Source organism: Coregonus clupeaformis, chromosome 30 (assembly GCF_020615455.1).
Source record: "Coregonus clupeaformis isolate EN_2021a chromosome 30, ASM2061545v1, whole genome shotgun sequence".
NCBI classification, from domain to species: Eukaryota; Metazoa; Chordata; class Actinopteri; order Salmoniformes; family Salmonidae; genus Coregonus; species Coregonus clupeaformis.
Window position 1 is genome coordinate 38,264,745 of NC_059221.1, and position 21,662 is coordinate 38,286,406.

A 21,662-nucleotide genomic window follows, 5' to 3' on the forward strand; every position below is an offset into this window, starting at 1 on the left:
TTCAGAAAGTAAACAAAATTCCAATTCCACTTTGAAAAGCATTGACGAGAATTGGAATTAGAAATGTCAGTGTACTTCATGAATTGACTGGAATTGAAATGGAATTGACTCCAACCCTAAATTGTTGTGCTGCAAAACAACAGTTTATTTCCTCTGTGTCAGTACGGTCTGTGTAATCTGTGGCAGTACTGTCTGTGTAATCTGTGGCAGTACTGTCTGTGTAATCTGTGTTAGTACTGTCTGTGTAATCTGTGGCAGTACTGTCTGTTTAATCTGTGGCAGTACTGTCTGTGTAATCTGTGGCAGTACTGTCTGTGTAATCTGTGTCAGTACTGTCTGTGTAATCTGTGTCAGTACTGTCTGTGTAATCTGTGGCAGTACTGTCTGTGTAATCTGTGGCAGTACTGTCTGTGTAATCTGTGGCAGTACTGTCTGTGTAATCTGTGTCAGTACTGTCTGTGTAATCTGTGGCAGTACTGTCTGTTTAATCTGTGGCAGTACTGTCTGTGTAATCTGTGTCAGTACTGTCTGTGTAATCTGTGTCAGTACTGTCTGTGTAATCTGTGGCAGTACTGTCTGTGTAATCTGTGGCAGTACTGTCTGTGTAATCTGTGGCAGTACTGTCTGTGTAATCTGTGGCAGTACTGTCTGTGTAATCTGTGGCAGTACTGTCTGTGTAATCTGTGGCAGTACTGTCTGTGTAATCTGTGGCAGTACTGTCTGTGTAATCTGTGGCAGTACTGTCTGTGTAATCTGTGGCAGTACTGTCTGTGTAATCTGTGTCAGTACTGTCTGTGTAATCTGTGTCAGTACTGTCTGTGTAATCTGTGGCAGTACTGTCTGTTTAATCTGTGGCAGTACTGTCTGTGTAATCTGTGGCAGTACTGTCTGTGTAATCTGTGGCAGTACTGTTTGTGTAATCTGTGGCAGTACTGTTTGTGTAATCTGTGGCAGTACGGTCTGTGTAATCTGTGGCAGTACTGTCTGTGTAATCTGTGGCAGTACTGTCTGTGTAATCTTTAATTATCCAAAACAAGAGTACAGAGTAGTCTATCCATCTTTATTTTATGTCTAAAAAAGAACAAACGTAATTTTCAAAACTGTCCATTTCTCACAGCACATAAGATATATATATTGGTTTGGTCTAATCTTATTTACAAAGTGTAATAAGCTTTTGTCTCACAATACACCGTTTATGCTATTAAAACAGATCAAAATTAAAAATAGATGAGAATTTTCAAATATCTGCTGTTAACTTCGAAACTTTTTACAAGTTAAAACGAGACAACAGGAGACTACTAAAGGTAAAAACAAAAATACTAGCTTCAGGGGGTTTAAAGGTACATTATACAATTTAAGTGCTGTCCAATGCCTCGCGCAAGGAAGAGCACGTTGCCTGCTGCATAGCCTGTTTTTTTTTTTTACAACAAAAATGTTAAATGTTGATACTCTGTTTTCAACCCAATGGACTTGATGATGATGTTGTTGATGTCGAGGGAGCATCCGAGGAACCAGGGCTCGGTGGTGGTGACGATGACAGCAGATAAAGAGTTGTCCGCCAACTGTCCACCTCCTCCAGCGCAGTGCCCAAATAAAACCAAAGAGTTGGGTGATGGAAGTTCTGGAGAGAGTAAGAAAATAGGAACTCAATTTAATACGTCACCTTTTATACATTTAATACGTCACCTTTAATACGTCACCTTTTATACATTTAATACGTCACCTTTAATACGTCACCTTTTATACATTTAATACGTCACCTTTAATACGTCACCTTTTATACATTTAATACGTCACCTTTAATACGTCACCTTTTATACATCACCTTTTATACATTTAATACGTCACCTTTAATACGTCACCTTTTCTACGTCACCTTTTATACATTTAATACGTCACCTTTAATATGTCACCTTTTATACGTCACCTTTTATACATTTAATACGTCACCTTTAATACGTCACCTTTAATACGTCACCTTTTATACATTTAATACATCACCTTTAATACATCAACTTTCATAAATGTAATACGTCACCTTTAATTAATCACCTTTTATACATTTAATACGTCACCTTTTATACATTTAATACGTCACCTTTTATACATTTATACATGATATATTTTGAAAATCTGTTGTGCCTTTGTGAATGCTATTTTTTTCATAGATCAATCATGCAAATTCAGTTTGTTTTGGTCACCCAAACTGGAACAAAAGCACACACGCTCCAAGACTGCAGTTGCAATGCCCACAGCTGCTCTAATGTTTATTTGACCACATTTTGTTTTGAGAAAAGCATTGCTTAATTAGGGGCTCTAGTCAAACTGTAAAGCTGAAGCATTAGTGTCCGTGATAGTAAATGTAATTTCCGATTCCGCCGACATATGCAGCAGTCTCCTGCAAAGAGACTTGAGGTCTGTTTAATGGTACTTTGGGAGGCTAATGACGAAAAATAAACCATGAATAGAAAGCAATATGGGAAGGACAGGGATAGTGTTAGTGTTGAGTGAGGGACAGGGATAGTGTCGAGGGAGGGATAGTGTCGAGGGAGGGAGGGAGGGAGGGAGGGAGGGAGGGAGGACAGATACTGTCGAGGGAGGGAGGGAGGGACAGATACTGTCGAGGGAGGGAGGGAGGGACAGGGATAGTGTCGAGGGAGGGAGGGAGGGAGGGAGGGAGGGAGGGACAGATACTGTCGAGGAGGGAGGGACAGGGATAGTGTCGAGGAGGGAGGGAGGAAAGGGGAGGGAGGGAGGGACAGGGATACTGTCAAGGGAGGGAGGGAGGGAGGGAGGGACAGATACTGTCGAGGGAGGGAGGGAGGGAGGGACAGGGATAGTGTTAATGTCGACAGAGGGACAGGGATAGTGTTAGTGTTGAGGGAGGGAGGGAGGGACAGGGATAGTGTTAATGTCGAGGGAGGAACAGGGATAGTGTTAGTGTTGAGGGAGGGAGGGAGGGACAGATACTGTCGAGGAGGGAGGGAGGGACAGATACTGTCGAGGGAGGGAGGGAGGGAGGGACAGGGATAGTGTTAATGTAGAGGGAGGGACAGGGATAGTGTTAGTGTAGAGGGAGGGACAGGGATAGTGTTAGTGTAGAGGGAGGGACAGGGATAGTGTTAGTGTAGAGGGAGGGAGGGAGGGACAGGGATAGTGTTAATGTCGACAGAGGGACAGGGATAGTGTCGAGGGAGGGAGGAACAGGGATAGTGTTAATGTCGAGGGAGGAACAGGGATAGTGTCGAGGGAGGGAGGAACAGGGATAGTGTTAATGTCGAGGGAGGAACAGGGATAGTGTCGAGGGAGGGAGGGACAGGGATAGTGTTAGTGTTGAGGGAGGGAGGGAGGGACAGGGATAGTGTTAATGTCGAGGGAGGAACAGGGATAGTGTCGGGGGAGGGAGGGACAGGGATAGTGTTAATGTCGACAGAGGGACAGGGATAGTGTTAGTGTAGAGGGAGGGACAGGGATAGTGTTAGTGTTGAGGGAGGGAGGGAGGGACAGGGATAGTGTTAATGTCGAGGGAGGAACAGGGATAGTGTCGAGGGAGGGAGGAACAGGGATAGTGTTAATGTCGAGGGAGGAACAGGGATAGTGTCGAGGGAGGGAGGGACAGGGATAGTGTTAGTGTTGAGGGAGGGAGGGAGGGACAGGGATAGTGTTAATGTCGAGGGAGGAACAGGGATAGTGTTAGTGTAGAGGGAGGGACAGGGATAGTGTTAATGTCGAGGGAGGAACAGGGATAGTGTTAGTGTAGAGGGAGGGACAGGGATAGTGTTAGTGTTGAGGGAGGAGGGAGGGACAGGGATAGTGTTAATGTCGAGGGAGGAACAGGGATAGTGTTAGTGTAGAGGGAGGGACAGGGATAGTGTTAGTGTAGAGGGAGGGACAGGGATAGTGTTAATGTCGAGGGAGGAACAGGGATAGTGTCGAGGGAGGGAGGGACAGGGATAGTGTTAGTGTAGAGGGAGGGACAGGGATAGTGTTAGTGTAGAGGGAGGGACAGGGATAGTGTCGTTAGTGTCGAGGGAGGGAGGAACAGGTAGTGTTAGTGTAGGAGGGAGGGACAGGGATAGTGTTAATGTCGGGGTAGGGAGGGACAGGGATAGTGTTAGTGTAGAGGGAGGGACAGGGATAGTGTTAATGTAGAGGGAGGGACAGGGATAGTGTTAGTGTAGAGGGAGGGACAGGGATAGTGTTAGTGTTGAGGGAGGGACAGGGATAGTGTTAGTGTCGGGGTAGGGAGGGACAGGGATAGTGTTAGTGTAGAGGGAGGAACAGGGATAGTGTTAGTGTCGGGGTAGGGAGGGAGGGACAGGGATAGTGTTAGTGTAGAGGGAGGGACAGGGATAGTGTTAGTGTAGAGGGAGGGACAGGGATAGTGTTAATGTAGAGGGAGGGACAGGGATAGTGTTAGTGTAGAGGGAGGGACAGGGATAGTGTTAGTGTCGGGGTAGGGAGGGACAGGGATAGTGTTAGTGTAGAGGGAGGAACAGGGATAGCGTTAGTGTCGGGGTAGGGAGGGACAGGGATAGTGTTAATGTAGAGGGAGGGACAGGGATAGTGTTAATGTAGAGGGAGGGACAGGGATAGTGTTAGTGTTGAGGGAGGGACAGGGATAGTGTTAGTGTCGGGGTAGGGAGGGACAGGGATAGTGTTAGTGTAGAGGGAGGGACAGGGATAGTGTTAATGTAGAGGGAGGGACAGGGATAGTGTTAATGTCGGGGTAGGGAGGGACAGGGATAGTGTTAGTGTAGAGGGAGGGACAGGGATAGTGTTAGTGTCGAGGGAGGGACAGGGATAGTGTTAGTGTAGAGGGAGGGACAGGGATAGTGTTAGTGTCGGGGTAGGGAGGGACAGGGATAGTGTTAGTGTAGAGGGAGGGACAGGGATAGTGTTAGTGTCGGGGTAGGGAGGGACAGGGATAGTGTTAGTGTAGAGGGAGGGACAGGGATAGTGTTAGTGTCGGGGTAGGGAGGGACAGGGATAGTGTTAATGTAGAGGGAGGGACAGGGATAGTGTTAATGTCGGGGTAGGGAGGGACAGGGATAGTGTTAGTGTAGAGGGAGGGACAGGGATAGTGTTAGTGTCGAGGGAGGGACAGGGATAGTGTTAGTGTTGAGGGAGGGACAGGGATAGTGTTAGTGTCGGGGTAGGGAGGGACAGGGATAGTGTTAGTGTAGAGGGAGGGACAGGGATAGTGTTAGTGTCGGGGTAGGGAGGGACAGGGATAGTGTTAGTGTAGAGGGAGGGACAGGGATAGTGTTAGTGTCGGGGTAGGGAGGGACAGGGATAGTGTTAGTGTAGAGGGAGGGACAGGGATAGTGTTAATGTCGAGGGAGGGACAGGGATAGTGTTAGTGTAGAGGGAGGGACAGGGATAGTGTTAGTGTCGACAGAGGGAGGGACAGGGATAGTGTTAGTGTAGAGGGAGGGACAGGGATAGTGTTAGTGTAGAGGGAGGGACAGGGATAGTGTTAGTGTCGACAGAGGGAGGGACAGGGATAGTGTTAGTGTAGAGGGAGGGACAGGGATAGTGTTAGTGTAGAGGGAGGGACAGGGATAGTGTTAGTGTCGGGGTAGGGAGGGACAGGGATAGTGTTAGTGTAGAGGGAGGGACAGGGATAGTGTTAGTGTCGGGGTAGGGAGGGACAGGGATAGTGTTAGTGTAGAGGGAGGGACAGGGATAGTGTTAGTGTAGAGGGAGGGACAGGGATAGTGTTAGTGTAGAGGGAGGGACAGGGATAGTGTTAGTGTCGGGGTAGGGAGGGACAGGGATAGTGTTAGTGTAGAGGGAGGGACAGGGATAGTGTTAGTGTAGAGGGAGGGACAGGGATAGTGTTAGTGTCGACAGAGGGAGGGACAGGGATAGTGTTAGTGTAGAGGGAGGGACAGGGATAGTGTTAGTGTAGAGGGAGGGAGGGACAGGGATAGTGTTAGTGTAGAGGGAGGGACAGGGATAGTGTTAATGTAGAGGGAGGGACAGGGATAGTGTTAGTGTCGAGGGAGGGACAGGGATAGTGTTAGTGTAGAGGGAGGGACAGGGATAGTGTCGAGGGAGGGAGGGAGGGACAGATACTGTCGAGGGAGGGAGGGACAGGGATAGTGTCGAGGAGGGAGGGAGGGAGGGAGGAGGACAGGGATACTGTCAAGGGAGGGAGGGAGGGAGGGAGGGACAGATACTGTCGAGGGAGGGAGGGACAGGGATAGTGTCGAGGGAGGGAGGGACAGGGATAGTGTCGAGGGAGGGAGGGAGGGAGGGAGGGACAGGGATAGTGTTAATGTCGGGGTAGGGAGGGACAGGGATAGTGTTAGTGTAGAGGGAGGGACAGGGATAGTGTTAGTGTAGAGGGAGGGACAGGGATAGTGTCGAGGGAGGGAGGGAGGGAGGGAGGGAGGGAGGGACAGGGATAGTGTTAATGTCGGGGTAGGGAGGGACAGGGATAGTGTTAGTGTAGAGGGAGGGACAGGGATAGTGTTAGTGTAGAGGGAGGGACAGGGATAGTGTTAGTGTAGAGGGAGGGACAGGGATAGTGTTAGTGTAGAGGGAGGGACAGGGATAGTGTTAGTGTCGGGGTAGGGAGGGACAGGGATAGTGTTAGTGTAGAGGGAGGGACAGGGATAGTGTTAGTGTAGAGGGAGGGACAGGGATAGTGTTAGTGTAGAGGGAGGGACAGGGATAGTGTTAATGTCGACAGAGGGACAGGGATAGTGTTAGTGTTGAGGGAGGGAGGAGGGAGGGACAGGGATAGTGTTAGTGTCGGGGTAGGGAGGGACAGGGATAGTGTTAGTGTAGAGGGAGGGACAGGGATAGTGTTAATGTAGAGGGAGGGACAGGGATAGTGTTAGTGTAGAGGAGGGACAGGGATAGTGTTAGTGTAGAGGGAGGGACAGGGATAGTGTTAGTGTAGAGGGAGGGACAGGGATAGTGTTAGTGTAGAGGGAGGGACAGGGATAGTGTTAGTGTAGAGGGAGGGACAGGGATAGTGTTAGTGTAGAGGGAGGGACAGGGATAGTGTTAGTGTAGAGGGAGGAACAGGGATAGTGTTAGTGTAGAGGGAGGGACAGGGATAGTGTTAGTGTAGAGGGAGGGACAGGGATAGTGTTAGTGTTGAGGGAGGGAGGGAGGGACAGGGATAGTGTTAATGTCGAGGGAGGAACAGGGATAGTGTCGAGGGAGGGAGGGACAGGGATAGTGTTAATGTCGAGGGAGGAACAGGGATAGTGTCGAGGGAGGGAGGGACAGGGATAGTGTTAATGTCGAGGGAGGAACAGGGATAGTGTCGAGGGAGGAACAGGGTTAGTGTCGAGGGAGGGAGGAACAGGGTTAGTGTCGAGGGAGGGAGGGACAGGGATAGTGTTAATGTCGACAGAGGGACAGGGATAGTGTTAGTGTCGAGGGAGGAACAGGGATAGTGTCGAGGGAGGAACAGGGTTAGTGTCGAGGGAGGGAGGAACAGGGATAGTGTTGGGAGGGAGGGACAGGGATAGTGTCGAGGGAGGAACAGAGATAGTGTCGAGGGAGGGAGGGAGGGACAGTGTTAGTGTCGAGGGAGGGACAGGGATAGTGTTAGTGTTGAGGGAGGGACAGGGATAGTGTTAGTGTTGAGGGAGGGACAGGGATAGTGTTAGTGTCGAGGGAGGGACAGGGATAGTGTTAGTGTTGAGGGAGGAACAGGGATAGTGTTAGTGTCGAGGGAGGGACAGGGATAGTGTTAGTGTTGAGGGAGGAACAGGGATAGTGTTAGTGTCGAGGGAGGGACAGGGATATTGTAGGGAGGGACCGGGATAGTGTCGAGGCAATGTTAGCGATATGATTCTCATCACCCAGCCTCCTCACCCTCAGCCATCCCAAACAGTCTGAACCGTAGAAACTCAATTACTAGAAGGGACAAAGCACCTCAGACCATGGTATGTCCGCTCTAGTAATACATTTCTATGGTCTGACCTGACATGTAATAGAAATATAATAAGGCTGTAATAATTAGAAACATAAATATGTCAAACAAAATAAAGCATGTCATGTTGTTTTAATTGATTTGCAGCCAGGCCTTTATTATAGTGTGTCAGCAGATGGTCTGTCCACAGCCAGGCCTTTATTATAGTGTGTCAGCAGATGGTCTGTCCACAGCCAGGCCTTTATTATAGTGTGTCAGCAGATGGTCTGTCCACAGCCAGGCCTTTATTATAGTGTGTCAGCAGATGGTCTGTCCACAGCCAGGCCTTTATTATAGTGTGTCAGCAGATGGTCTGTCCACAGCCAGGCCTTTATTATAGTGTGTCAGCAGATGGTCTGTCCACAGCCAGGCCTTTATTATAGTGTGTCAGCAGATGGTCTGTCCACAGCCAGGCCTTTATTATAGTGTATCAGCAGATGGTCTGTCCACAGCCAGGCCTTTATTATAGTGTGTCAGCAGATGGTCTGTCCACAGCCAGGCCTTTATTATAGTGTGTCAGCAGATGGTCTGTCCACAGCCAGGCCTTTATTATAGTGTGTCAGCAGATGGTCTGTCCACAGCCAGGCCTTTTATTATAGTGTGTCAGCAGATGGTCTGTCCTCAGCCAGGCCTTTATTATAGTGTGTCAGTGAGGCCACAGGACTAATGTCGGTCCTACATAGTGATTGCCTGTTAGGCGCTGAGGTGTGTGCGTGAGTGAATGCGTCAGGCAGTAATAAAGGCAGTCGATCCTGTACCTTCAGTCAGGAGCTGCTCAGAACAGCCCGGCGTCTTTTAGGTTGGTCTTGATGACGTCCGTGATGGCGTTGAAGGCCTGGTCCACGTCCTGTGTGTCTACAGCGCAGGTGATGTGGGTGTATATGGGTTTCTCCGCCTGCCTCAAGTTCAGAGACTCAAACTGCAACTTCACGTGGTTGCTGGCGTCTTCGTATGTGTTAGACCCTATAGGGAGATAAGAAGAGAGCTGTAAAAACTGATCAGAGACCAGTTGCTGGCCTCTTTATGTGTTTGACAGAGGGAATAAGATGGGTTTTATTATTGTGTTTTAATCGAGTGAGAAAGGTCAAAAGGCCATGGAAAACAACTTTTTGCCATTTGGGACTCAGAGTAGGACTCACCGTCGTAGTCAGGGAAGCAGACATTGAGGTGGACATGCTTGATCTTCTCTTGGAAGACGTCCTTCTTGTTGAGGAAAAGCACGTGGGTGGTATCCTCAAAGAACCTGTGGTTGCAGATACTGTTGAATAGATGGAGAGACTCGTGCATGCGGTTCTGAAAAGAGGAGAGAAGGGCAGAAGAGGAATGAAGGATTCATCACCATCATCATCATCGTCGGGCTACAAAACAGTCAAGCTCCACTAGCTAGCTGCCAGCACTAGCCGGTGAGGTTTGCAATACGGTGTGGTTGAAGCAAATCAGCGTCTCCTCCCTCATCTGGACCCTCCTTTAGTTTAGTTTGAAGTGTGTGTGTGTGTGTGTGTGTGTGTGTGTGTGTGTGTGTAAACACTCACCATCTCGTCGTCCTCCAGCAGCACCAGGTCATATGCGCTGAGGGCACTACAGAACAGGATGCAATGGACGCCCTCAAAACAGTGGATCCACTTCTTCCTCTCTTCTCTTCTACCGCTCATATCAAACATCCTGTCCATCAGAGAGACACAGCAATCAATCAGTTAACCAATCAATTATAAAGGCCTTTTTACAGGAGAGGAGCGGTTAGTAACTACAGTACTTTGTCACCATGAGCTCCTTCAGTGTGTGTGCTTTTTACACGTAGTTGGTGTAAATGGTGAGAGCGTGGCACTTGCGAAAAACAAAGGTTGATGGTTCAATTCCAGCAGGAATCGCATACAAATACTTAAAATATATGCACACACTACTATACGTTGCCACAGTAAAGACAGTCCTGTGACCAGGCAGCCAGGTAGCTAGTGAAGCAGAGGTGATTTGCAATCACGCTCTCGTTAAGACGTAGCCCTGCCTTAAGTTGTTTACAGACACAGCCCAATTCTGATCTTTTGCCCAGTTATTGGCAAAAGAGCTGATCTGATTGGTCAAAATACCAAGTAGTGAAAAAAAGATCAGAATTGGGATGCCTGTGTAAACACAGCCTTGTAAGGCCAAATGCTGCTCTCGGATCACAAGGATTTTCTCTTGGTCTAATGCAGGGCTCTCCAACCATGTTCCTGGAGAGCTACCCTCCTGTAAGGTTTTCACTCCAACCATGTTCCTGGAGAGCTACCCTCCTGTAAGGTTTTCACTCCAACCATGTTCCTGGAGAGCTACCCTCCTGTAAGGTTTTCACTCCAACCATGTTCCTGGAGAGCTACCCTCCTGTAAGGTTTTCACTCCAACCATGTTCCTGGAGAGCTACCCTCCTGTAAGGTTTTCACTCCAACCATGTTCCTGGAGAGCTACCCTCCTGTAAGGTTTTCACTCCAACCATGTTCCTGGAGAGCTACCCTCCTGTAGGTTTTCACTCCAACCATGTTCCTGGAGAGCTACCCTCCTGTAGGTTTTCGCTCCAATCCCAATCTAGTCCACCTAATTCTAATAATGAACTGGTTGATAAGCTGAATCAGGTTAGTTACAACTGGGGTTGGTGTGAAAACCTACAGGAGGGTAGCTCTCCAGGAACAGGGTTGGAGAGAAACTATAGGAGGGTAGCTCTCCAGGAACAGGATTGGAGAACCCTGGTCTAATGGTTAAGGTGTTGGGTTTGCCGGTAAGAAGTCGCTGGTTCAATCGCACCAGTTACACTACATCACCTGAATTTGACATCTTTGCAGGTGAACTATAATGCACTGTGACAAGGCAGCCAGGTGTCTAGGTAGCCATGTGGCAGCCAGGTAGTTAGCTACTGTAGCTCACCTGAATTTGACATCTTTGCAGATGAACCTCTCCTCATTGACCCCGCCAGTCTTGATCCTGCACCGTAGGATGTCCTGGTCGTTGGGGGTGAAGTCAGCCTGAGTGACACGCTCCAGGTCACTGAGGAAGCTGTGCGAGAGGCAGTCAATCAATTAATCAATCAACTAATCGATCAAATGTATTTATAAAGCTCTTTTTAGATCAGCAGTTATCACAAAGTGCTTTACTGTAACTAGACCCCAAAGACAACAACACTGTCAAGCATCCACAGAGGCCATAGACCAGGGATTCCTAACTGGCCCGCAGATTTTATTTGGCCCCCCAAGTTTTCTGAACAACAGAAAAACAACAGAACAAAAATGTAAACGCAACATTCAACAATTTCAAAGATTTTAATTACTTACAGTTCATAAAAGGAAATCAGTTAATTGAAATAAATAAATTAGGCCCTAATCTATTGATTTCACATGACTGAGAATACAGATATGCATCTGTTGGTCACAGATACCTTTAAAAATAAAAGGTAGGGGCGTGGATCAGAAAACCAGTCAGTATCTGGTGTGACCACCAGTGTGGCCTCATGCAGCGTGACACATCTTTTGCATAGAGTTGATCAGGTTGTTGATTGTGGCATGTGGAATGTTGTCCCAATCCTCTTCAATGGCTGTGCGAAGTTGCTGGTTATTGGCGGGAACTGGAACGCGCTGTCCTACACGTCGATCCAGAGCATCCCAAACATGCTAAATGGGTGGCGTGTCTGGTGAGTATGCAGGCCTTGGAAGAACTGGGACATTTTCAGCTTCCATTAATTGTGTACAGATCCTTGAGACATGGGGCCGTGCATTATCATGCTGAAAAGGTGATGGCGGCGGATGAATGGCACGACAATGGGCCTCAGGATCTCATCACTATCTCATTGTCATCCATAAAATGCAATTGTGTTCGATGTCCGTGGATTATGCCTGCCAATACCATAACCCCACCGCCACCATGGGGCACTCTGTTCACAATTTTGACTTCAGCAAACTGCTCGCCCACACGACGCCATACCAAGATTCATCCGTGAAGAGCACACTTCTCCAGCTTGCCAGTGGCCATCGAAGATGAGCATTTGCCGACTGAAGTCAGGTCAAGACCCTGGTGAGGACAACGAGCTTCCCTGGGGTGGTTTCTGAAAGTTTGTACAGAAATCCTTCCATTGTGCAAACCCACAGTTTCATCAGATGTCCGGGTGGCTGGTCTCAGACGATCCCGCAGGTGAAGAAGCAGGATGTGGAGGTCCTGGGCTGGCGTGGTTACACGTGGTCTACGGTTGTGACACTGGAGGCAGCTTATGGTAGAGAAATGAACATTCATTTCTCTGGCAACAGCTCTGGTGGACATTCCTGCAGTCAGCATGCCAATTGCACACTCCCTCAAAATTTTAGACATCTGTGGCATTGTGTTGTGTGACAAGACTGCACATTTTAGTGGCCTTTTATTGTCCCCAGCACAAGGTGCACCTGTGTAATGATCATGCTGTTTAATCAGCTTCTTGATATGCCACACCTGTCAGGTGGATGGATTATCTTGGCAAAGGAGAAATGCTCACTAAGAGGGATGTAACAAATTTGAGCACAACATTTGAGAGAAATGTGTGAGTATGGAACATTTCTGGGATCTTTTATTTCAGCTCATGATACATGGGACCAACACTTTACATGTTGCGTTTATATTTTTGTTCAGTATAAAATACTATAAAAACACCAGCAAATCAGCTCCAAGTGATTTTAATTTTTGGAAATCTGTTACAAAGTATTCCCATGCATAACAGAAAGATATAATTTATGTGATCGTATACAAATATAAGAAAGATTTGAAATGATTGTGTTTTAGTCAAACACTATATATTTTTGGCCTTCTTGCTGTCAATCTACAAATGATTTGTAATTATGTTCCGGCCCCCTGACAATCCGCTCAAGAAAAAACGGCCCGTGCCTGAATCTGGCAGTTGATCCCTGTCATATACTCACTAGTGAGCGGAGTCGAGGAGTTGGTAGCCCTCAGCTGCTGACTCGAAGCACTCCTGGATGCCAGGGTCCATCCACAGATTCTTGATGCACTCAGCCAGCTCAGGAGGCATGGTTCCTTCCTCAGTAGAGTTGGATAGGTTCTCCAGCTTCTTGCCTTCATCCTGGGGACACACGGAGAACAGAACCCATACATGCATCAGTATATTATATTATAATATAGTATAGCGTAACATAACCAGGCTTAAAAGAAACGTCAGTAACTACTGTAGAACATCCGGAACATCCGGTTGTTGGCAACTCCGCTATAGTATAATATGTCTATATAGTACAGTGTAGTATCATATGTATAGTATAGTATAGAATAATATGTATAGTACAGTATAGTATCATATGTATAGTATAATGTGACTATATAGTATAACATGTTTATACAGTATATTATAAACTGGGTGGTTCGAGCCCTGAATGCTGATTGGCTGACAGGGTATACCACGGGGAATGACAAAACATTTATTTTTACTGCTCTAATTACGTTAGTAGCCAGTTTATAATTGCAATAAGGCACCTCGGGGGGGTTTGTGGTAAATGGCCAATATACCACGGCTAAGGGCTGTATCCAGGCACTCCGCGTTGCGTCGTGCTTAAGAACAGCCCTTAGCCGTGGTATATTGGCAAAATATACCACACCTCCTCTGGCCTTATTGTTTAATTATAGTATAGTTCTACACACACACACACACACACACACCCAGCCTGCAGTACCCACCTCTGCGGCCGGTGATCCGTACTTGATCCCCAGGATGCTCATGCCTCTGACGATGGACAGAGCTGACTGCAGGATGTTACCAAAGATCACCCCTCTGGACTTCACCTTCTCCTCCTTATTAAAACCACCCTGGTGGAGGATTCTGTGGAGAAGAAGAAGCAGAAGACAACATGGGTTAGTGTTGAGTAATTCCACGATTTAAAAAAAACATATTTACTTCAAGAACAGTGCAGATGCAAAGTTTGGTAACAGAACGATGGCACAAACAGCACAAACTGTCATTCCGTTACCATGTGGCTCAACGATCCAAACTGCCACCTAGTGGTGTGTTTGTGGCAATGCAGCTCACTTCTCTGCTGCCACACATTTCACAGTGAGACAACCCGAAGGCGTACTTCAGTTGTAACTTAACTCACTTCATTTGTTTTACGATGGTGCTTTTCCCCGACTCCTCAGCGCCTGAAAGAAAACAAAAATATACAATTTATTGCAACAGTTAAATAAATGTCAACAATGTAATTTTTTTATTACAAGGGTTTCATCAGTGACTGGCTTGGAAAAACCAAGCTGACTACATTTACATTTACATTTTAGTCATTTAGCAGACGCTCTTATCCAGAGCGACTTACAGTTAGTGAATACATATTTTTTTTTATACTGGCCCCCCGTGGGAATCGAACCCACAACCCTGGCGTTGCAAACGCCATGCTCTATCAACTGAGCTACATCCCTAGGTAGAAAAACCTGCAGATGTGCCCTAGAGCAAGGCACTTAACCCTAATTTGCACCAGGGGGTGCCGTACTACTATGGCTGACCCTGTAAAACAGCACATTTCACTGCACCTATCCGGTGTATGTGACAATAAAATCTCTTAATGCTCCTGGACCTGGTGGCCAGCGAGACGTAGGGTGCTTCCCAAACCCCTCTTCTCCGTATAGTGCCCTAGTTTTGACCCGAGCCCCTGTGGGACAGAGTGATAATAGAGCAGTTTGACAGAACAGGCTGTGAGGAGATCACTGACGTCTCCTTCCTGGGACTCAGAACACAGCAGGACAAAGGCCTGGATGTTACTTATAAAACCTTTATTTTTCAAAAAACTTCATTTTAAACACCACTGTTTGACCAGTGCTTAACAGGGTGCCATCTGAGAGGCAGCTTGTCAGAGACTTCACCACAAAGACCTTTTTTAATGTCACCTAAAATCATTATTTTAAAACGGTTATTTTAAAACTAAAATACGATGTGGCCGACCCCAACATGTAACCAGGCCAGTGCAGTACGGCTCAGCTTGTTTTGTTTTTTTCTGAGCTCAAATTACCCCTTGTTCTCTTTTATAGTGCACTACCTCTGATCAGTGCTTAGTAGGGTGCTGTTTGGGATGCGGCCTGCTTCTCTCAGGCAGATCAGGACAAAGGCCTTGGCGTCACTTATTTAAAACCTTTATTTAAACACCGTAATGGTGGGGTTTTTTTTAATCCTCGATAGCTGTTCATGTTTGTAATGCTTTGTCCAGCTGAAGAAACCGGGCGGCAGGTGAAAAATCTGTCTGTGCCCTTGAGCAAGGCACTTAACCCTAATTGCTCCTGTAAGTCGCTCTGGATAAGAGCGTCTGCTAAAATGACTAAAATGTAAAATGACTAAATGTTTGTAATGTAAAATATGTATTCTGGCCTCAATGGGACTTCCTGGACAAATAAAAGTTTAATAAAAGGTACAAAATAGAAATTGGGCAAAACTCTATTTGGTCTACTCTAATTGGTTAAGTCCTGCGCCACTCCTAGCCACAGACAGCACCCATTGGCTCAGTGCCCATCCAGATTAAGGTTGTCCCGCCCTCTTCTTCGTGCACCTCCCTGCTGAGTGTTATGGATGAGCTTTATGTCTCCTGTGTCTTAACACAGCAAGCATAATGCAACCTGGTCCTGTGTCTTAACACAGCAAGCATTATGCAACCTGGTCCTGTGTCTTAACACAGCAAGCATAATGCAACCTGGTCCTGTGTCTTAACACAGCAAGCATTATGCAACCTGGTCCTGTGTCTTAACACAGCAACTTCACCTGTCCTGTTCTCGCCATTATGCAACCTGGTCCTGTGTCTTAACACAGCAAGCATTATGCAACCTGGTCCTGTGTCTTAACACAGCAAGCATTATGAAAAAAAACAACAATCAACCTGAGACATGAGACCTTAAAACTTGTGTTAGTCCCCAATCTAATGTCTAGGCTTTAGTGCAGAGGGCTAACAAAAAATTATCTGAAACACAACCAAAACAAAAGAGCAAATGCATCCAACAAATGTGTGGAGTCCCAAGCTTGATGTGGTCATTACGTGCTGTGAATATGGGACCAAATACTTCACTTTTTACTACTTTAATACACATAAGTGAATTTGTCCCAATACTTTTGCTCCGCTAAAATGGGGGGGGACTATACAAAAAGTGCTGTAATTTCTAAACGGTTCACCCGATATGGATGAAAATACCCTCAAATTAAAGCTGACAGTCTGCACTTTCAAGTATAGAGTTTAGAGCCAAAATAAGAAATATTCTTCACTGTTCCAATACTTACGGAGGGCACTGTATATACTTACTGTTTCTGGATCTGATCTTTGACCTTGACTAAGACATTTAAGTGGCTCTATGTAGAGCAGTGGCGGTTGGTGCCGTTTAAGATGAGGGAGGACGATTTGTTTTTCATGAGCATGGCCTTATTTCTATTACAGCGTATTGGATGACTGTCATTCATATTCCATTCACCCAGTTCAATGTAACATCCATAGGTTTAGGCTACTGCGTGATACTCTAATGTTCCCTGTACCCATCATGAGGTTGCTACAACCTAGACTATGAATGAAAGTTTACAATGTAGGTGCACACAGGTCGAGAGACAAATTTAAGGTGACAGACAGTGACGTTCAATACCGCTTTGCACACTCTTGCCTGCATCTAGCTGATCTAGGGTGTAATCATTAGTCCAACATTTGCAAATGAGAGTTTCTATTGGACAAATTCAGGTATGTTTATCCCCACTTTGTTCCGTTTGCTTCCGTTTTAAGAAACATTTTTTCAACAGAATCAGCGGAATGAATACACCCCTGATCACGCGTAAACAGAGTTCACTCTCATAACAGCCACTGATCTGAGAACTCATCTGAACCCTGCTGATCTGAGAATGGTGTAAAGTACTTAAGTAAAAATACGTTGAAGTACTACCTAAGTCGTTTTTTTTGGGGTATCTGTACTTTATTTTACTTTTACTCCACTACATTCCTAAAGAAAATAATGTACTTTTTACACCATACATTTTTCCTGACACACAAAAGTACTCGTTACATTTTGAATGCTTAGCGGGAAAGGAAAATGGTACAATTCATGCACTTATCAAGATAACATCCCTGGTCATCTCTACTGCCTCTAATCTGCCTCTAAACCAGTGCTTTGTTATGTCTGAGTGCCCCTGTCTATCCGTGCTTAATATAAGGAATTTGAAATTATTTTTTACTTTTGATACTTAAGCATATTTTAGCAATTCCATTTACTTTTGATACTATATTTAAAACTCAACTCAAGTAGTATTTTACTGGGTGACTTTCACTTTTACTTGAGTCATTTTCTATTAAGGTATCTTTTACTTTTACTCAAGTATGATAAATTGGGTACTTTTTCCACCACTGTGTGAAAGTACAGTTTGGATTGGGTTGGCCTGATAGTGTGAAAGGGTACATGCTGTCTGAGGAGAGGATGGGTACACCAATCTGGACTGGATCTGGAGACTGGACTAAACCAGTAATTGGCTTGGCCTCTCATCAGCAGGGGGACATGATTCACTTGGACCTAAAGTAGTGATTCTTTAAGCACCTCACAGTGTCCTGACTTTCCCCTGGACTACACCTCTTCTGGGAGGGAGCAATGTACCTCAGGGAGAAATGTACCTTAAAGCTCATAATCTGTACTTTAACAATGTTCCTTATTTTCTAGGTTCAGTCACATATATCTTAAACATTCTGAGAGAAAGAACATTATGCCTTGATCTGTATTTGTTTGTTGGCTCTTAACTGTCAGTGTTCAGACGAAGTGTTGCCCTTAACTGTCAGTGTTCAGATGAAGTGTTTCTCTTAACTGTCAGTATTTAGATAAAGTGTTGCTCTTAACTGTCAGTGTTCAGACGAAGTGTTGCTCTTAACTGTCACTGTTCAGACGAAGTGTTGCTCTTAACTGTCAGTATTCAGATAAAGTGTTGCTCTTAACTATCAGTTTTCAGATAAAGTGTTTCTCTTAACTGTCAATGTTCAGACCGTGTTGCTCTTAACTGTCAATGTTTAGACAAAGTGAATATTCAATTCACAGACAAAAACAGGACTTATTGTCTGTGTTTGATTGAAATGGGACCATAGAGAAAGTATCATATCATTTGATGGACTACATTCAACACCAGAAACATGAAATGTGAAAATTACAGATGTTTTTAAACAGGTGACATCTGGGAATCTCAATTTAATTTCAAATATTTGTTGTGCTATCCTGAGGCCAGGTTTTCAGAGGGACCAAGTGTGTTGTGTTAAATGTTGCCTCCCCCTTTTAAACCTCAACCAAATCTCTGATATCACAACAAATATCCTCTTTATTATTCCATTCCATGGTATTTAGTTGAAATATATCCTTTCAGTTTCTTTATGAACAGGGAACAAATATAATGGGGGATCCCAACATCTTAGCCATTAGACCAAAAGGACATCCTTCAGGCTTCTTCCACATCATTTCAAATCACCTCCGATACAGTCACACCAATGGGTTCAGTTCACTTACCCAGCATCAGCACTTTAACTGCCTTGGACTCTGCCAGCTGCTTCTTCAGCTCCTTGGAGTCTATGCCCTCCTCTCCCTCCATCTCCAGATCCTCAGGCACGTCCATCGACATCTTGGCGGTTAGTTGCCCCGAGTGCTCAGCTACACAGAAAACGGCCTTTCAGTCACTGAACGATGTGTTTAGATTGTTCGGTAGTTGTCAGTTAGGTAGGTAGGGCTGCCGTTCGAGGGTTAAGTCAAGAGTGTCGCTTCTCTGCAGGTTCAAGTGCTAAATGTCACTCGGGTAGTCTGTGGTTTAAAGCATATGTCGTAGAACATGGAACCAGAAGCCAAATCCTATTAACGCAGCTAATCAGGCCTGGACTGAAGAGACCAAAACACAACCAATTTGGCTCCACTAGGGTTGGTTAAGGATGGAGAGATGCTCTGACTGTTGTTCGGTACCTCCATTAGAGAACTTTAAAGTGAAATATATAGAGATATATATATAGCCATTGATTCTTGAAGAGTATAACTTGATGCCTCATGAGATTGTTGTTTTACTCCAATGTTTGTAAACAAAGTACATGTAAACAAACACTATAGTCTCTGTAGTTGATATCATGAATGATCAGTCATTGTATCATATCTCTGTCTAGCATTTTGAGAGTGGTTACATTTCTCCAGGCCCATACCCTCTGCTGTTTAACCAGATTGGTATTGTTTGAACTGCAGATTGCCCCTTTTAAGGGCTCTTGTATATGATCAGAAAGTGCAGGCCCCTATTACTCTGATTCTTCCAGTACCAGTACCGTGCTGGAAAGGACAATGTGAAAGGAACATTTCCGAGCTAGCACGGTACGGTTCACGGTTGTGTGAGAAGGGTGTGGGTGTGTGCAGGCTTTTGATCCAGCACTGCTTTAACCTACCTCATCACAAGAGTGTGAGACTGACTCACCTCCGCTACACCTTAGACCAGGGTTCAGCACCCGCCCATGACAAAGGCAACTACAGGAGTGGAGTTGGTGAACCTTGGCAGAACCCTGGCAAAACCCTGGCAGAACCCTGGTAGAACCTTGGTCGAACCCTGGCAGAACCCTGGCATAACCCTGGCAAAACCCTGGTAGAACCTTGGTAGAGCCCTGGCAGAACCCTGACAGAACCCTGACAGAACTTTGGTAGCCGCAGTTCGAGAACCCTGATAACCTCTCCGGGAGGACACTTTTATCCCAAAAAAGCAGAAAGGAACCCCGATCTAAGGCTACATTTTGCATCTCTCCATCTGGACTCAAATGCTTTCATGAGATGGTCAGCATCAGATGTACGTCACTGACTCTCCCCTAACGGAAACGCTAAGTGACAGCTAGCTAATTTACTCCAGAGCCAAATCCCCAAAGGCTTCCATAGTCAGCTAATCATGGCCTCCTTCTAGCCATCATCTAGCCAATCCAACTGAGGTCTCTGAGGCGTGGATGGCTGGACTAGGCCAGGCCGACCACACACACAGGCGCACGAGCAGACGTTCATAAAACGCAAGCGCACACGGACGTACACACACACAGGCCTCCCACATACACACACACACACACACACGCTTGCATGCACACGTGCAGATGCACACACACACACAAACACATACAAGCACACACACACACACACCACCCCCACCATCACCACTACTGATCTTTTGAGGAGATTACCCCCACAAAGCCCCTGATCCACCCAGGGAGGGACAGGCTTCAACCGGGCAGATGGCCCCTTGCCATCTGTGTGGGATGACTGTGGGTGGACTGTGGGTGCACTGTGGGTGGACTGTGGGTGGACTGTGGGAGAATAGGGGAGCAACTGTGTCACCCTGCTCAGCCATGGAATGGCTCCATGTCATGAGTTTAATACCAAGCGGATGACCCTGTCCCAGACTCCCAGAGCCGATCTCCAGAGTGTTGCACGCTCTCTTGGGTCCAATTGATTGGCATGTGTGACTAGCTGGTCTCTGAAACCGGAGGATCATCTGTGCACCACAACACTGAACCCGGGTCATCTGTGCACCGCAACACTGAACCCGGGTCATCTGTGCACCACAACACTGAACCCGGGTCATCTGTGCACCGCAACACTGAACCCGGGTCATCTGTGCACCGCAACACTGAACCCGGGTCATCTGTGCACCACAACACTGAACCCGGGTCATCTGTGCACCACAACACTGAACCCGGGTCATCTGTGCACCACAACACTGAACCCGGGTCATCTGTGCACCGCAACACTGAACCCGGGTCATCTGTGCACCACAACACTGAACCCGGGTCATCTGTGAACCGCAACACTGAACCCGGGTCATCTGTGCACCGCAACACTGAACCCGGGTCATCTGTGCACCGCAACACTGAACCCGGGTCATCTGTGCACCGCAACACTGAACCCGGGTCATCTGTGCACCGCAACACTGAACCCGGGTCATCTGTGCACCACAACACTGAACCCGGGTCATCTGTGCACCACAACACTGAACCCGGGTCATCTGTGCACCGCAACACTGAACCCGGGTCATCTGTGCACCGCAACACTAAACCCGGGTCATCTGTGCACCGCAACACTAAACCCGGGTCATCTGTGCACCACAACACTGAACCCGGGTCATCTGTGCACCACAACACTGAACCCGGGTCATCTGTGCACCACAACACTAAACCCGGGTCATCTGTGAACCACAACACTGAACCCGGGTCATCTGTGCACCACAACACTAAACCCGGGTCATCTGTGCACCACAACACTAAACCCGGGTCATCTGTGCACCACAACACTGAACCCGGGTCATCTGTGCACCACAACACTGAACCCGGGTCATCTGTGCACCACAACACTGAACCCGGGTCATCTGTGCACCACAACACTAAACCCGGGTCATCTGTGCACCGCAACACTGAACCCGGGTCATCTGTGCACCGCAACACTGAACCCGGGTCATCTGTGCACCGCAACACTGAACCCGGGTCATCTGTGCACCGCAACACTGAACCCGGGTCATCTGTGCACCGCAACACTGAACCCGGGTCATCTGTGCACCGCAACACTGAACCCGGGTCATCTGTGCACCACAACACTGAACCCGGGTCATCTGTGCACCACAACACTGAACCCGGGTCATCTGTGCACCACAACACTGAACCCGGGTCATCTGTGCACCACAACACTGAACCCGGGTCATCTGGTTCCCCGCTGAGTTAAGGTCTAGGCGGTACTCATTACGCCAGCATGGTTGACC

General features: G+C 46.9%; 2 protein-coding genes across 2 annotated transcripts; one reads left to right on the plus strand and one right to left on the minus strand.

Annotated features, from left to right (window-relative positions):
• Window positions 1-1,046: 1,046 nt before the first annotated feature.
• LOC121546143 (guanine nucleotide-binding protein G(t) subunit alpha-2-like) lies at window positions 1,047-18,722 on the minus strand. Its single transcript, XM_041857189.2, has 9 exons — window positions 18,416-18,722; window positions 14,026-14,068; window positions 13,610-13,751; window positions 12,844-13,004; window positions 10,832-10,960; window positions 9,472-9,601; window positions 9,079-9,232; window positions 8,698-8,902; window positions 1,047-1,621 (listed from the first exon to the last, which is right to left on the minus strand). The coding sequence occupies exons 1-8, from the start codon at window positions 18,525-18,527 to the stop codon at window positions 8,715-8,717; spliced, it is 1,059 nt and encodes a 352-aa protein (XP_041713123.2). The 5' UTR covers window positions 18,528-18,722; the 3' UTR covers window positions 1,047-1,621; window positions 8,698-8,714.
• Window positions 18,723-20,145: 1,423 nt separating this feature from the next.
• On the plus strand, window positions 20,146-21,625 carry LOC123482244 (histidine-rich glycoprotein-like). The gene is made up of 2 exons (XM_045209275.1): window positions 20,146-20,175; window positions 20,381-21,625. The coding sequence occupies exons 1-2, from the start codon at window positions 20,146-20,148 to the stop codon at window positions 21,623-21,625; spliced, it is 1,275 nt and encodes a 424-aa protein (XP_045065210.1).
• The last annotated feature ends 37 nt before the right edge of the window (window positions 21,626-21,662 follow it).

Coding starts and splice junctions, on each gene's coding strand:
- LOC121546143 (XM_041857189.2), bottom strand. CDS start 18,527: ATGTCGATGGACGTGCCTGAGGATCTGGAGATGGAGGGAGAGGAGGGC. Junction 10,961..12,843: donor CTCCTCGACTCCGCTCACTA/GTGAGTATATGA, acceptor CCTCTCGCACAG/CTTCCTCAGTGACCTGGAGC. Junction 9,602..10,831: donor TGCAAAGATGTCAAATTCAG/GTGAGCTACAGT, acceptor TCTGATGGACAG/GATGTTTGATATGAGCGGTA.
- LOC123482244 (XM_045209275.1), top strand. CDS start 20,146: ATGGCCCCTTGCCATCTGTGTGGGATGACT. Junction 20,176..20,380: donor GCCATCTGTGTGGGATGACT/GTGGGTGGACTG, acceptor ATGTGTGACTAG/CTGGTCTCTGAAACCGGAGG.